We start from the raw sequence: 17977 nt of genomic DNA on the forward strand, positions 1-17977 counted from the left end.
AACACAAATATCAAAAATGTTCTCTTGAACTGTTTAGAACACCATGTAAATGTGCATCTGTGTTACTGATAAACTCAGAGACCTTTTCATGCTGTAGTGCATACCGACATGTACCACACTCAGTGTAATGTAAAGAAGAGTAATTTCATGATAAATGTGTGTGTGCTTTGGACTGTGCTTTTTTTTGTCCATTTATGTGTGCCCCAGCAATGTTTGGTTAAGGACCCACAGCATGACAGCAAGTGTCCCTCTAGCTCCCTTGGGGCAGGGTTTAATAATGTTTATGGTTTAATAGTTGTATGGTAACCCAAGATTCTGAACCTCTGGGGGCAGCTTAAGCATCAAGTTGAATAGAACCCCACAATTTCTGAAGTGACCCTGTGTATGTGTATCCTGAGTGCCCTAGCCCAATTATAATTAAACCATTTTCTGACAGTTCCTCTCCTATAAAATATGGTATTTGGATCTATTTCAATCTATCAGCTCGGTTCTCCTCCATATTCTCTCAGATTTCTTCTATTATGTTTTTCTCAGTGGAGGAAAAAAAAAAGATGGTTTGAAAAGAAAACACAAGGGGCCACAAATATCATTGATTTTCCAGAGACAACCAGGTGCATTTTATTGTGCATTGCTTGTTATGACACATATTATAATCTATATCTGGCACAAAAAGCTCAACAATTCAAAACAGTATGCCTACTTTGACTTTATGGCAATTTCATAAACGACTCCAAGAAAATAAAGCTAGAGGAGCTCCACTTGGAAAAATGTGAATAGTTCCCCAATTGGAGACATAAAACATATTCAAATGCCTTCTTTGATAGAAAGAGAACAGACCATGCAACTGTAACCATAGACTGGACGAACAGAGACAAACTGAGTCTTAAAAATCTCCCTATTTGGTTACTTGCAATAATAACATTTCTATAGTGAAGTCAAGTGCAGCACCAAAGGCAACATTTCCATCATACATGTTTGTGTGTGTGGCAACATATTTTGAACAGCTAATATAAAGTGACAATAAATGATCTGGAAATAATGACGAGGCATTAAGAAGCAACTGGGCATACAGCTGTTTTTTTCAGAGGATGAAAATATATGTATGTACAAAACTCTCAAAGAACCACATCAAAAACCTAAAATTCATCCCTTGATCTTAGTCTCCAAAGGGGCCATTCATGTATCTCTGCTTCCAAGGCTACAGGCCTTCCCCTGCCTGCTCCTTTTTCTAATTCACTTCTCTTCAGAAGCAAAAGAAATCAGAGTGTCTTCATTTCATATTTTTATTTTCATTTATCATCTTAACAATGACTTCTGGTGTATTTTGCCGCATTCATTGTGCCTTATATACAAATTGCACAGTGATCTAATTCATCAGTATATTTCCTACTACTTTCCCCGTGACTTCTTACACCCTTCATTGTTCCAGCCAACCACCTTGCCCTTGTTCTACCCTCCTGTGCCTTGTTGCAGCCCCTGTGCCTTGTTCCTCCCAACTCCCAATGTCTAGTTCTGCCCCCCTGCTTTATTCCAGTTGATATTATGCCCCAGCCCCTATGCCTTGTCTCAACCCCAGAACCTTTTCACCTTACATCTTCCTTGTTCTGCTCCAACTCATGTCTTGTACCATGCAACATCATTTCTTACATATTGTCTTTCCCTTCAAAGTTTGTACAATTCTGGCAGGAATCTTTATTAGTTTTGTATTTTATTTTTTTAAGCTCATCAAGGTAAGCTCTAACAATGCATTAAATCCACCTAAAAGTCATTAGAAGAACCAATTTATAATCAGGGTTGGACTGGGGGGGCCCCACTAGAGCTTCTGCTTCGGGGCCAATAAAACCCCCAAGGCCCCTGCCCCAGTAGTGAAGACACCTCAGGCCCCCCTGCACCACCCCCATCCAGCCCCCCCCCCATGCCTACCTTTTTTTCCCGCTTGTTGTGGCATTTGGCAACCAGGGACCGGAAGTGAGTTCAAGGAGCAGCACTAATAACGGGTCTGGGTCTGTGGGGCCCACTGGGTTTTTATCCCTGTGTCCTGTCTGCCCAGTCCGACCCTGTTTATAATCCACATATTGTCCATGTTTTTTCATGAACTTTTCTATATTTACTTTTACAGGCTAAAGGGCATATTTATTAACATTGGAAAAAAATCACCGGTGATGTTGCCTATAGCAACCAATAAGATCTTTGCTTTTGTTTAACTTGTAGGTGACTGTCCAAATCTAATTTCTGATTGGTAGCTATGAGCAAAATCACTGGAGATATATGCCTGGAGTGTTAATAAATACTCCCCTAGGTATCTACTTCTTTAATATGGCTTACAAATGTACACATTTTACATAGATACATTAAATGTGAACCATACTTTAAGAAAACATAGCCAACAGATAATTTATATACTAATAATTAATCTATCATGGTACCTTTTTAAATTGGCATACGTGTCAGCCCTATTATATCTTTTACCTTGTGCCACCATTTTGTGATCAGTTTATGCTTACTCTGATCCTCTGATAATAAATAATGTTCTGACTATAACAGGAACAAGTAAGGGAGTAAAATACATATCTCTATCAATTTAATGTGATTGACCTTGAGAAAAGGCACTTGTGAGTGAATATGATTACTTTTTCATGTACATTAGAGGACATTATAAACAGATAGTTGGGGAACTGTCTGAACAAGAGGCCACCCTTTAGACTAAACAACAGAACTTTCGTTTGAACCAGCAAAAAAAAGTTCTTCAAAGTGAGACAGTGAGGTTGTGGAATGCCACAAATCCTGGCCTTGCAATCTGGCTTGGTATGTTACTCTTCCCTACCCCATATGTGTTTGTGCACCTTGTCTAAGGGGAGAGTTAAACGACAGGGGAACAAGATGCCAGCCAAGGGGAAGGTGACAGAAGCAGTACGTGTCTATTTCCCCCCCCCAACATTGTGCCCTTGTTTGGGGGGGGCAATAGACACGTCTTCTGTCTACCTCTAGTTCTGGCCCTGTATGTAACTTAGGGCTGCCTCCTTTCCTGTATGTGCCGTCAGAAGGGCCACCTGCCATCGTGGGCCGGGGCACAATACATTACAGGATGGGTCTATGATGTGGCAATCAGTGATTGGCCGATCACTGCATCAATCAAGGAAAATCCTGCACAGTTTTCATAATTTGGAAAACTGGGCAGGCAGTTTTACCCAGGCAGCCCAGGTCAAAACCGGACAGGTGTTAACCCTAATGTAACTATATAAGAATATGTGTGCAAGCCCTTGCTTTGGGCATGAGCACATACCCCTTTATACAAGCCACAGGAATGGACTTCTAGGCACGTCATATTAGAAAAATATGTTTTTAATGAAAAGGTTTTATTTATACTGTGTTTTGAATATTGTTTTTTTTTATGTGATATTTTTATGGACACCTGCAGTGTTAAGGGTATAGCTTCTCATGATTTTAACTGAAATGTGACATTTAAATTAATTCATTTAAAGGCATACATCCAATGTTGGGTCATAATAACATAATTCTTATGTTAGGGAATTATGAGTTGTCACTTGCTTTGGTGTCTTGTAGGTACTTCCTTTTTTGTAGTCACCTTATGGAGAATAATCATGGTTTAATTATGACCCTCAGAAAAGCCAGTGGTCAGACTCCCTCCCATATAAATATATGGCTCTCCATTTCATTTTTTCCTTTACATTTTGTATCAGTTCTGTTTTATGTAGTGGGAACATAATCCTACACTCTGCATTTGTTACTTTCTCGAATACTGTACAGCATATCTGACATCATTATGTTCTGTAGCACAAGAGATAATGGATGCTTATCTGTCAGTGTGTGACATTCAATAACAAATATAATGCTATCCATTGAATTGTTTGAACTCTGAAAATTCATAGCAGCAGTTATAAAGTCTAAAATATACTCAGAATATATTCAGTATGCAAATAGCAATCAAGGAAAGGCCACCATAATTCATGGACAAACATGGGGTGATGTACAAGTTATCTAATTTAGATTATCTGATTTATGGCACTGAATAGTCAGCCTCTTGAAGGACATCAAGCCATCTCTAGGCACAAAATGTATTTTTTAAAAATGCAAAAAACAGTATGTATTCTGAAAAAGGGATTCATCCAGATAAACAGTTATATAATGACTAGCACAGATGCCAATAGAAGACTGCAGATCAATAAGTAGGATGAAAATCTTTATTGAAATCTAGGAATGCAATGAATGTGGTGACAAATCTCCTCTTTTATATATATATATATATATATATTTTTAGTAGCTCAGTAACTGTCATATTTCATGGTCACAGTGATGTGTGGGTCCATTGCATGTGTAAATAGCTTGTCTACATTCACAAGTGATTCAGATCCCTGTGATGCAAGTGATATTGACTGTTCTGCTTTACTTAACATACTCACATCTTCTTTATCCTGTGCCACTTAAGCTGCCAAAAAGATTGTTTCATTTCGTGAGTTAAAGGCCCGTTTATCAAAGGTCGAATTGTAGTGGTATTAGAGCTTTTTGAAACCACAATTAAACTCTATTTCTCTAAAACCATGAATACCATAAAAGTTATTAAACGATCTGAATAAAAAGAGTACAAACGGAAACAAACTCTGAGCGATGTGCTAAAAAATTTGAATATCTCTAAAATCAGCTCTGCACAATATGTTGGTGCTCTAAAAATACATGTTAATAATAATGGCAACCTCTAAAAATTCAAGTTTTTTGGACAATTACTAGCGAAAACCTGTAAAAGTATGAATGCCTACAAAAAAAGTCCAATAGGATCAGCACATCTCCCATTGACTTCTATGGGACCACAACTGCTTTTACCTGGTAAAGTTTTGTATGTTTTTCATGGTTTTTACACTTAATTAATCTTGAATGTTTAGAATTTTAGAAAAATTTAAAAAACATGAATTGTTAGCGAAAAGTAGGACTCTGAAAAAGAAATCTGAATGTTATTAAATTAGCCCCTTTGTGTGCTAAATAGGCTGATCTGATCATTTGGCCATATACAGAGACCTATGCAGTTTTTGGGGAGTAGAGTGTATCAGTGCCCCCATACTGACCTAGCAACCTCCCCAACAGATAGTGGTCTAGCCAGCTTTGGTTTTGGTCCCCTACACAGACCAACAATCTATAAATTGTTGAGCACCAGGCAATGTCAGCCCGTATACTAATAGCTTTTCTGCATATCTGACATTTCTATTTCTATTCCTATCCAGAAAGCCGTAATTACAGAAAGGCCGTCTCCCATAGGCTCCATTTTATCCAAAAAATCGAACTTTTTAAAAATGATTTCCCTTTTCTCTTTAATAATAAAACAGTACCTGGTACTTGATCCAAACTAAGATATAATTAATCTTTAGTGGAAGCAAAACCTATTGGGTTTAATTAATGTTTACATGATTTTCTAGTAGACTTATGGTATGAAGATCCAAATTACAGAAAGATCCATTATCCAGAAATCCCCAGGTCCCGAGTTTTCTGGATAACAGGTGCCATACCTGTACTTTCTTAAAGCCATATGATAAAACTATTATTATCCTCTTTTAGGAATTATAGATGGACACATGCACATTGCCATTGAAAAGCCACTGAATGTACAAATACCCTTGTCATTTAATTTATTTTATAATTCCATTTAATCTCTCTCTCCACAAGTTTTTATAGGGCTGTGACAAGCTGGTGACCTCAACAATGAACAAATCTCTGCTTTAGTTTGGCAACCCACATGCTGGTCCAAATTGGACTGGTACCTGTTATGATCTGTCACAGTAGACTTCTTTTTGTTATAACCACCACTTTCTGGACCAATATTTAGTTTGAATACATTGCCATATGTGTCATACTGTTGCAGTGGCATAGCTGAAAGCTACTGACCTCCCCAGCAAAACCATTTATTCATTTAACATTAAAATATATATATATATACTGAGATATCTTTCAGTGCCACATTGGGCCGCCTATACCTCCTGGGCCACCTAGCAGTCACAGGGTCCATTACTATGCCCCTTTGCTCCATTGCTATGTCCTATATGCATATGTACTATAAAGGACAATAGCCAATTCTAAGCAACTTTTCTGTTGGTCCTCATTATTTATTTATTTTTTTATAGTTTTTTTCATTATTTGCTCTTTCCACCTTTCAAATGGGGATCACTAACCCCATGTAAAAAAACAAATGTTCTGTAATGCTATACATTTATTGTAATTGCTTTTTATTACTCATTTTTTTAGTCAGGTCCTCTCCTATTCATATTCTAGTTTCTTACTCAAATCAGTGCATAGTTGCTAGGATAATTCGGACCCTAGCAAACAGATTGATGAAACTGCAAACTGGGGAGCTGCCGAATAAAAAGTTAAATAACTAAAACACAAATAATACAAAATGAAAACCAGTTGCAAACTGTCTCAGAATATCACTCTCTACATCAGTGGTCCCCAACCAGTAGGTCATGAGCAATATGTTGCTCACCAACCCCTTTTATTTTTGAATTCCAGGCTTGGTAACAAGTTTTGGTTGCATAAAAAACAGGTGTACTGCCAAACAGAGTTTCCTATGGGTTTGTAGTCCATATAGGAGCTACCAAACAGCCAATCACAGCCCTTATTTGACATCCCCATAGACATCCCTAGTTTGAATAAGGTACACAGTTTTGTGAGTTACTTTTATAATGTATCTAATTAATGCTTTTACTTAGGGAGGAGATGTTCAAGGCTCGACATGGTATATGGTTATGGGATATGGTGCACAGAATCAACTACCTTTAGTTATTTGTCCCCCCCCATGTAAATATTGGCTTCTGTGACCACTGTTCATCGATATAAGCCAAGTGTTGCTAACAAACATCACTGGAGCTTTTCTTTACATTGTTGTGTGGTAATTGGGGAAGGAACTTGTATTATAAATAATTTTTTTATTTTTAATCACTCACAGGTCCAACATGTGGTTAGTTCAAATGGTATCTCCCTGGAAGAATGTAAAACCTGCCCTATGCCTCTTGGATTAATTATAAGAAAACATCAACACAGTGCTTTGCTTGAAACTGCCCATCACAGCAAGAATCTCCAAGTTGTTCATATATGTACTCTGATGTAAAAGGGAAATTCCTAATCTTGCAGGAACATTTTCTGATCTCATCTTCAGACTGAAAACACAAAGTGATTTAATGTCTGGATCTTCTTTAGAATAACATTGTATCTTTGAATCTTCAAGCTGACACCAAGAGGGACAATGGAGGGTGTTATATTTGTATGAAGGCAAAGAACTTGAAAAAAAAATAACCTTTTCCTCCTATTGTGCACTGAGGTGACACTCACATTCTGCCTGATTTTGGAAGTCACATAACTCCTGTAATATATTGTTAGATGGAATCTCTTTCTTTCTGAACATTCCTTGGTTGGTGGACTATAGCTCTTCCATTTGGTGAATCTTACTGAAGTTAGGAAATTCTGATTTGACAAGATGATGATGAATGAGAACTCAGACTTGGCATCACCTTCCTCACTCGGGGCTGTCACAGCCACGTGTGTGTCCAAGGTTGAGCTTCGTGTATGCTGCAAGCATCTGCTGGACAGGGACACACTCAATAAATCTGACCCATGTGTGGTACTTCTAATGCAGTCCCAGGGTCAGTGGATGGAGGTAAGTCAAATGCTTATGTGTTATGGTCCTAGTTGGTGAATTTGGAAAAGATTGTTTAAATGTAATAGTTTAAAGGGATACTGTCATGGAAAAACATGTTTTTTTCAAAACAGATCAGTTAATAGTGCTGCTCCAGCAGAATTCGGCACTGAAATCCATTTTTCAAAAGAGCAAACAGATTTTTTTATATTCAATTTTGAATTCTGACATGGGGCTAGACATATTGTCAGTTTCTCAGCTGTCCCCAGTCATGTGACTTGTGCTCTGATAAACTTCACTCACTCTTTACTGTTGTACTGCAAGTTGGAGTGATATCACCTCCCTCCATTTCCCCCCCCCCAGCAGCCTAACAAATGAACAATGGGAAGGTAACCAGATAGCAGCTCCCTAACACAAGATAACAGCTCCCTGGTAGACAACAACACTCAATAGTGAAAGCCAAGTCCCACTGAGACTGATTCAGTTACATTAAGTAGGAGAAATAAAAGCATGCCAGAAAGTTCCATCCTAAAGTGCAGGTCAAGTCACATGACTGGGGCAGTTGGGAAACTGACAATATGTCTAGCCCAATGTCAGATTTCAAAATTGAATTTAAAAAATCTGTTTGCTCTTTTGAGAATTGTATTTCAGTGCAGAAGTCTGCTGGAGTAGCACTATTAACTGATACGTTTTGGAAAAAAAACATGTTTTCCCATGACAGTATCCCTTTAATGACATTGCTTAGTTTCAGGAAAATCATTGTCTTTAGCTTGACTGTTGCTTGCCAAAGTCTGTTGCTCAGATTTTCTTGAAGACTATTTATTAAATAATATGGCCTGGGCTGCCATTCCAAATAAAATCATTATTGCAACCCACACTCCTGTGCAGGACAAGTAGGCACTTTTATATCAAGCTGGCCAAATGGATATGCCATAGGATAGATGTGAAAAGTCTTACTCCTCGGAAAATAAGAAATAAATACATATACCTTAGGGTAAATTGTATCAACAGCCAGAGAACCTAACAAAAAATCCTTTGGATCGTGAAAGGAAGCTGGAGTTCGACTATTCCCACCATACTACCAGATGAGCATTGGAGACAGTTAATCAGAAGCCTAAACCCTTAGCCAAAGGGACTGGAAACAGTTTTCTTTGAGATGGTTAGGCAACTAGTATTCACTCTAAGCTGTGAGCTCATGCTTTATCATACATATTCTGTGGCAGTGCAGAACCAAGAAGCAACAGCACCCAAGGCCAACCCCTGCCCCTGATCACCTCTTGTAACCTCTTCCACCCACCTGGCTCATCACCCTTACCCCACCACTATCCGCAGCAAAGAAATCCCATCCTCCATAGCCGCTCTCCTACCTCAGTGATTATGGTACTCGGGTGGGGGCAGATAGGGATTTCTAAGAATGCCATGCCCCTCAGAAGATTTTTTTGTGGTAGATAGGGATGTAGCGAACGTCGGAAAAAAAGTTCGCGAACATATTCGCGAACTTGCGTCAAAAATGCGAACGGTTCGCGAACGTCGCGAACCCCATAGACTTCAATGGGAAGGCGAATTTTAAAAGCTAGAAAAGACATTTCTGGCCAGAAAAATGATTTTAAAGTTGTTTAAAGGGTGCAACGACCTGGACAGTGACATGCCAGAGGGGGATCAAGGGCAAAAATGTTTCTAAAAAATCCATTGTTGACACAGCGCTGCGTTTTGTGCTGTAAAGGGCAGAAATCACACTAAATTTCTAAACCTGTGTAATAAAATGCTTTAAAACGTCCGGCGTCTACATGCCAATCAAGTCGTGTAAAGGTTACAGCCTGTTCACACGCAAAGACGAAACGCGGTGCTTACTGCAACGCAAAAAGACGCAAAGAGCTTTAATGAATGATACCGTTAAGTGAGCAAATAATAGTTTTTAATTACTAGTTGCTTGTCACCTCCAGGATGTTCGTCCTGTTGGTGGCAATATTTCTGTAGTGGTGTGTTTAGCAGTCACCGTGCTTGTGCGCACGTGCACTGTCAGGCAGAGGTAATTCAATGTACAGTGAAACGAACCAAAAAACACTGATTCTGCAGTGTGGGCCCAGTTTTGGTCTACTTTATTGATCACCTGCGGTGACCATAAAAGATGCGATTTTGCCACTGTTGCAGAACCCTGAAAAATTAGGCATGTGTACTTTCCTGAAAAATTATGTTTTTTTTGTCGCAGCCACTGAACCAGAAGTCCAGAAACAATATGCCATATAAATGCTGAAAATATTAATTTTTTTTGTCGCAGCCACTGCAGCACAGAGGCCAGAAAAAATATGCCATATAAATGCAAACAATATTAATTTTTTTTGTTGCAGCCACTGCAGCACAGAGGCCAGAAAAAATATGCCATATAAATGCAAACAATATTAATTTTTTTTGGTCGCAGCCACTGCAGCACAGAGGCCAGGAAAAATATGCCATATAAATGCTAACAATATAAATTTTTTTTGTCGCAGACACTGAAGCACAGAGGCCAGAAAAAATATGCCATATAAATGCTGAAAATATTCAATTTTTTTGGTCGCAGCCACTGAAGCACAGAGGCCATAAAAAATATGCCATATAAATGCTGAAAATATTCTGTTTTTTTTGTCGCAGCCACTGAAGCACAGAGGCCAGAAAAAATATGCCATATAAATGCTGAAAATATTCATTTTTTGTCACAGCCACTGAAGCACAGAGGCCAGAAAAAATATGCCATATAAATGCTGAAAATATTCATTTTTTTGTCACAGCCACTGAAGCACAGAGGCCAGAAAAAATATGCCATATAAATGCAGAAAATATTCTGTTTTTTTTGGTCGCAGCCACTGAAGCACAGAGGCCAGAAAAAATAGGCCATATAAATGCTGAAAATATTCATTTTTTTGTCACAGCCACTGAAGCACAGAGGCCAGAAAAAATATGCCATATAAATGCAGAAAATATTCTGTTTTTTTTGGTCGCAGCCACTGAAGCACAGAGGCCATAAAAAATATGCCATATAAATGCTGAAAATATTCATTTTTTGTCACAGCCACTGAAGCACAGAGGCCATAAAAAATATGCCATATAAATGCTGAAAATATTCTGTTTTTTTTGGTCGCAGCCACTGAAGCACAGAGGCCAGAAAAAATATGCCATATAAATGCTGAAAATATTCATTTTTTTGTCACAGCCACTGAAGCACAGAGGCCATAAAAAATATGCCATATAAATGCTGAAAATATTCTGTTTTTTTTGGTCGCAGCCACTGAAGCACAGAGGCCAGAAAAAATATGCCATATAAATGCTGAAAATATTCATTTTTTTGTCACAGCCACTGAAGCACAGAGGCCAGAAAAAATATGCCATATAAATGCTGAAAATATTCATTTTTTTGTCACAGCCACTGAAGCACAGAGGCCAGAAAAAATATGCCATATAAATGCAGAAAATATTCTGTTTTTTTTGGTCGCAGCCACTGAAGCACAGAGGCCATAAAAAATATGCCATATAAATGCTGAAAATATTCATTTTTTTGTCACAGCCACTGAAGCACAGAGGCCATAAAAAATATGCCATATAAATGCTGAAAATATTCTGTTTTTTTTGGTCGCAGCCACTGAAGCACAGAGGCCAGAAAAAATATGCCATATAAATGCTGAAAATATTCATTTTTTTGTCACAGCCACTGAAGCACAGAGGCCATAAAAAATATGCCATATAAATGCTGAAAATATTCAATTTTTTGTCACAGCCACTGAAGCACAGAGGCCAGAAAAACTCAGGATTTACCTGGATTCAAATTAAACCAGTAGGGTTTGCACCCTAGTTTGTAACGGTGGTGGAGGGAGGAGGACGCTAAAGGACAGCTGTATGTGGAGTCATGAGGCGTGCAGAGAAGGACAGCTGCATGGGGAGTCAGAATCAGAAACTCAGCACAAGTCTTCCGGCGTGCAGTAACCCTCCGAGATCCACCCCTCATTCATTTTAATAAAGGTCAGGTAATCCACACTTTTGTGACCTAGGCGAGTTCTCTTCTCAGTTACAATCCCTCCTGCTGCACTGAAGGTCCTTTCTGAGAGGACACTTGAGGCGGGGCAAGACAAGAGGTTCATGGCAAATTGTGACAGCTCTGGCCACAGATCAAGCCTGCGCACCCAGTAGTCCAGGGGTTCATCGCTCCTCAGAGTGTCGATATCTGCAGTTAATGCCAGGTAGTCCGCTACCTGCCGGTCGAGGCGTTCTTTGAGGGTGGATCCCGAACGGTTCTGCCGCTGCCTTGGACTGAAAAACATTTGCATGTCTGACGTTACAGAGTGGCCAAAGTGCTTTGTCCTTGCAGGTGCGCTCGTGGCAGGATTACTGGCACCTCTGCCCCTGGAATGTTGATGAGTTCCTGAAGTGACATCACCCTTAAAAGCATTGTACAACATGTTTTGCAGGCTGGTTTCTAAATGCAGCATCCTTTCAGACTTGTGGTATGTTGGTAACATTTCTGCCACTTTATGCTTGTACCGAGGGTCTAGTAGAGTCGCGACCCAGTACAGGTCCTTCTCCTTAAGCCTCTTGATACGGGGGTCCTTCAACAGGCATGACAGCATGAAAGACCCCATTCTCACAAGGTTGGATGCAGAGGTATCCATCTCCGCTTCCTCGTTATCAAGGACTGCATCATCCACGGTCTCCTCCCCCCAGCCACGTACAAGACCAGGGGTCCCCAAAAGGTCACCACTAGCCCCCTGGGAAGCCTGCTCCTGTTGGTCCTCCTCCTCCACAAAGCCACCTTCCTCCTCTGACTCCACTTCTGACACCTCTCCCTGCGTTGCAGCAGGTGCCTGGGTTCGTTCTGGTGATTCCGACCAGAAATCGTGCGCTTCCTGCTCCTCGTCACGCTGGTCTACAGCCTCATCTGTCACTCGTCGCACGGCACGCTCCAGGAAGAAAGCGAAGGGTATTAGGTCGCTGATGGTGCCTTCGGTGCGACTGACCATATTTGTAACCTCTTCAAAAGGGCGCATGAGCCTGCAGGCATCGCGCATAAGCACCCAGTAACGGGGTAAAAAATCCCCAGCTCTGCAGATCCAGTCCTACCACCCAGTTCAAACAGGTATTCGTTGACGGCTCTTTGTTGTTGCAGCAGACGTTCCAACATGAGGAGCGTTGAATTCCAGCGAGTCTGGCTGTCGCAAATCAAACGCCTGACTGGCATTTTGTACCGCTGCTGAATGTCAGCAAGGCGTGCCATGGCTGTGTAGGACCGTCTGAAATGGGCCGACACCTTCCTGGACTGCCTGAGAACGTCCTGGAATCCTGGGTACTTTGAGACAAAACGTTGTACTATTAAATTCAGAACATGTGCCATGCAGGGCACATGTGTTCAATTGCCCAGTCTCAGTGCTGCCAACAGATTGCTTCCATTGTCACACACCACTTTTCCGATCTTCAGTTGGTGTGGGGTCAGCCACCGATCGGCCTGTGACTGCAGAGATGACAGGAGTACAGATCCGGTATGGTTTTTGCTTTCCAGGCACGTCATCCCCAAGACAGCATGACAACGGCGTACCTGGCACGTCGAATAGCCTAGGGGGAGCTGGGGGTGCACAGGTGTGGAGGAGGAGGACCCAGCAGCAGAGGACGAAGAAGAGGAAGAAGACGAGGTAGAGAGCGAAGGAGGAGTAGAGGTGGTGGCAGAACCGCGTGCAATCCGTGGCGGTGACACCAACTCCACTGTCGTTGTTGAGCTACACATTCCCTGCTTCCCAGCCATTACCAAGTTCACCCAGTGGGCAGTGTAGGTGACATACCTGCCCTGACCATGCTTGGAGGACCATGCGTCAGTAGTCATATGGACCTTTGGCCCAACACTAAGTGACAGAGATGCGGTGACTTGGCTCTGCACATGGTGGTACAGGTGTGGTATTCCCTTTTTTGAAAAAAAATTGCGGCTGGGTACCTTCCACTGTGGTGTCCCAATTGCTACACCAGCTGGTATGGTAAAAGCTGGCGGGCTAAGAGTGCGGACAAGCCAGCTGTCAGACGCCGGGCAAGGGGGTGACTAGCAGACATTGGCTTCTTACGCTCAAACATGGCCCTCACAGAAACTTGGCTGGGGGCAGATGACTGGGAATGGGAACTGGTGGTCAAGGTGGAAGGCGGAGTGGAGGGTGGTTCAGACGGGTGAAGGACAGCAGAGGTAGAGCAGTAAGATGCTGGACCAGAAGGAGGGTGGCTTTTAGTTTGCCTGTTGCCTTTGAGGTGTTGCTCCCAAAGTGCTTTGTGCTTGCCGTTCATGTGCCTTCGCATAGAAGTTGTACCTATGTGGCTGTTGGGCTTCCCAAGACTCAGTTTCTGACTGCACTCATTGCAAATGACAACGCTTTTGTCAGAGGCACACACATTAAAAAAATCCCACACTGCTGACCTTTTTGAGGCTGGCAATCTGGCGGTAACAGTAGAAGTCGGCGGCGTTGGCGGCAATGGCGGGTGCGTTGGCCGGCTGACCACAGGTGCCGATACATGTTGTTGCCCTACTGTTCCCTGCGAGCTGTCCTCCCTGCTTCTTCTAAGTCTTATTCTCCTCCTGCCTCTCTGACTCTCCGTCTCTCCATCTGAACTATCCTCCTCTTCCTCTCTTCTACTGGGCACCCATAAAACATCAATCTCCTCATCCTCATTCTCCTCAGATGCATCAATTTCTTCTAACAGCTCACAGAAGGAAGCAGCAGCGGGGACCTCCTCGTCATCACTCATTATGTCCATCTCTGTTGTGTTCTCTGCCAGAATTAAATCTGGTGTAACGTCCTCATCTCCTTCATCTTCTTCTGCCAATAATGGTTGCGCATCACTCAGTTCAAGAAACTCATGTGAAAATAACTCCTCTGACTCCAGTGAAGAAGGGGCGCCGGTGGTGGAGGAAGTGTTACGTGGGGTGCCCATAGCAGTGGAGGATGAGGATGTTGTGGTAAAGTTAGAAACGGTAGAGGATGGGGTGTGCTGTGTAAGCCAGTCAACTACCTCTTCAGCATTTTGGGAGTTCAGGGTCATTGCCTTTTTAAAACTGGGCAATTTCCTAGGGCCACAGGATAGCATAGCAGCACGGCCCCTTGTGCCTCTGCGTGGCGGCCTGCCTTTGCCTGGCATTATTTTTAAAACAACAACAACAACAACTCAGGTGGTGTTTCTAGAGACGGTATTATTATTGATATTTAGACAGAATGTGAACAAGCTCACACAGCTAGATGGGAGTTGTTTGAAAATGAAGAAGAAGAACACACTGGGCAAACAAGGCCTACAAGGTCAACGTATACACTACTACAGCAGTGGATACGGAATATATTATTGCTGCCTGAAAAACGTCACTCGGGTGGTGTTTCTAGAGACGGTATTATTATTGATATTTAGACAGAATGTGAACAAGCTCACACAGCTAGATGGTTGTTGTTTGAAAATGAAGAAGAAGAACACACTGGGCAAACAAGGCCTACAAGGTCAACGTATACACTACTACAGCAGTGGATACGGAATATATTATTGCTGCCTGAAAAACGTCACTCGGGTGGTGTTGCTAGAGACGGTATTATTATTGATATTTAGACAGAATGTGAACAAGCTCACACAGCTAGATGGTTGTTGTTTGAATATGAAGAACACACTGAGGCAAATAATGCCTACAAGGTTAACGTATACACTACTACAGCAGTGGATACGGAATATATTATTGCTGCCTGAAAAACGTCACTCGGGTGGTGTTGCTAGAGACGGTATTATTATTGATATTTAGACAGAATGTGAACAAGCTCACACAGCTAGATGGTTGTTGTTTGAATATGAAGAACACACTGAGCAAATAATGCCTACAAGGTTAACGTATACACTACTACAGCAGTGGATACGATATATATGATTGCTGCCTGAAAAACGTCACTCGGGTGGTGTTTCTAGAGACGGTATTATTATTGATATTTAGACAGAATGTGAACAAGCTCACACAGCTAGATGGTTGTTGTTTGAAAATGAAGAACACACTGAGCAAATAATGCCTACAAGGTTAACGTATACACTACTACAGCAGTGGATACGATATATATGATTGCTGCCTGAAAAACGTCACTCGGGTGGTGTTTCTAGAGACGGTATTATTATTGATATTTAGACAGAATGTGAACAAGCTCACACAGCTAGATGGTTGTTGTTTGAAAATGAAGAACACACTGAGCAAATAATGCCTACAAGGTTAACGTATACACTACTACAGCAGTGGATACGGAATATATTATTGCTGCCTGAAAAACGTCACTCTGGTGGTGTTTCTAGAGACGGTATTATTATTGATATTTAGACAGAATGTGAACAAGCTCACACAGCTAGATGGTTGTTGTTTGAAAATGAAGAACACACTGAGCAAATAATGCCTACAAGGTTAACGTATACACTACTACAGCAGTGGATACGGAATATATTATTGCTGCCTGAAAAACGTCACTCGGGTGGTGTTTCTAGAGACGGTATTATTATTGATATTTAGACAGAATGTGAACAAGCTCACACAGCTAGATGGTTGTTGTTTGAAAATGAAGAAGAAGAACACACTGGGCAAACAAGGCCTACAAGGTCAACGTATACACTACTACAGCAGTGGATACGGAATATATTATTGCTGCCTGAAAAACGTCACTCGGGTGGTGTTGCTAGAGACGGTATTATTATTGATATTTAGACAGAATGTGAACAAGCTCACACAGCTAGATGGTTGTTGTTTGAATATGAAGAACACACTGAGCAAATAATGCCTACAAGGTTAACGTATACACTACTACAGCAGTGGATACGGAATATATTATTGCTGCCTGAAAAACGTCACTCGGGTGGTGTTTCTAGAGACGGTATTATTATTGATATTTAGACAGAATGTGAACAAGCTCACACAGCTAGATGGTTGTTGTTTGAAAATGAAGAACACACTGAGCAAATAATGCCTACAAGGTTAACGTATACACTACTACAGCAGTGGATACGATATATATGATTGCTGCCTGAAAAACGTCACTCGGGTGGTGTTTCTAGAGACGGTATTATTATTGATATTTAGACAGAATGTGAACAAGCTCACACAGCTAGATGGTTGTTGTTTGAAAATGAAGAACACACTGAGCAAATAATGCCTACAAGGTTAACGTATACACTACTACAGCAGTGGATACGATATATATGATTGCTGCCTGAAAAACGTCACTCGGGTGGTGTTTCTAGAGACGGTATTATTATTGATATTTAGACAGAATGTGAACAAGCTCACACAGCTAGATGGTTGTTGTTTGAAAATGAAGAACACACTGAGCAAATAATGCCTACAAGGTTAACGTATACACTACTACAGCAGTGGATACGGAATATATTATTGCTGCCTGAAAAACGTCACTCGGGTGGTGTTTCTAGAGACGGTATTATTATTGATATTTAGACAGAATGTGAACAAGCTCACACAGCTAGATGGTTGTTGTTTGAAAATGAAGAACACACTGAGCAAATAATGCCTACAAGGTTAACGTATACACTACTACAGCAGTGGATACGATATATATGATTGCTGCCTGAAAAACGTCACTCGGGTGGTGTTTCTAGAGACGGTATTATTATTGATATTTAGACAGAATGTGAACAAGCTCACACAGCTAGATGGTTGTTGTTTGAAAATGAAGAACACACTGAGCAAATAATGCCTACAAGGTCAACGTATACACTACTACAGCAGTGGATACGGAATATATTATTGCTGCCTGAAAAACGTCACTCGGGTGGTGTTTCTAGAGACGGTATTATTATTGATATTTAGACAGAATGTGAACAAGCTCACACAGCTAGATGGTTGTTGTTTGAAAATGAAGAACACACTGAGCAAATAATGCCTACAAGGTTAACGTATACACTACTACAGCAGTGGATACGGAATATATTATTGCTGCCTGAAAAACGTCACTCGGGTGGTGTTTCTAGAGACGGTATTATTATTGATATTTAGACAGAATGTGAAAAAGCTCACACAGCTAAGTGGCAGTGGTTTGAAAATGAAGAAGAAGAACACACTGGGCAAACAAGGCCTACAAGGTCAACGTATACACTACTACAGCAGTGGATACGGAATATATTATTGCTGCCTGAAAAACGTCACTCGGGTGGTGTTTCTAGAGACGGTATTATTATTGATATTTAGACAGAATGTGAACAAGCTCACACAGCTAGATGGTTGTTGTTTGAAAATGAAGAACACACTGAGCAAATAATGCCTACAAGGTTAACGTATACACTACTACAGCAGTGGATACGGAATATATTATTGCTGCCTGA

General features: G+C 41.0%; 1 protein-coding gene across 2 annotated transcripts in view; it reads left to right on the top strand.

Moving 5' to 3' along the window:
* The window catches only part of LOC108704816 (copine-7), a 59598-nt gene that overhangs the window by 2859 nt on the left and 38762 nt on the right, over positions 1–17977 (top strand). For both annotated transcript variants that reach the window (XM_041590170.1, XM_041590169.1), the window contains exon 2: positions 6950–7657. In XM_041590170.1, the coding sequence (XP_041446104.1) occupies positions 7478–7657 (180 nt within the window). In that variant the 5' untranslated portion in view covers positions 6950–7477. The remainder of the gene's footprint in view (positions 1–6949; positions 7658–17977) is intronic.

Source organism: Xenopus laevis, chromosome 4L (genome assembly GCF_017654675.1).
Source record: "Xenopus laevis strain J_2021 chromosome 4L, Xenopus_laevis_v10.1, whole genome shotgun sequence".
Lineage (NCBI taxonomy): Eukaryota > Metazoa > Chordata > Amphibia > Anura > Pipidae > Xenopus > Xenopus laevis.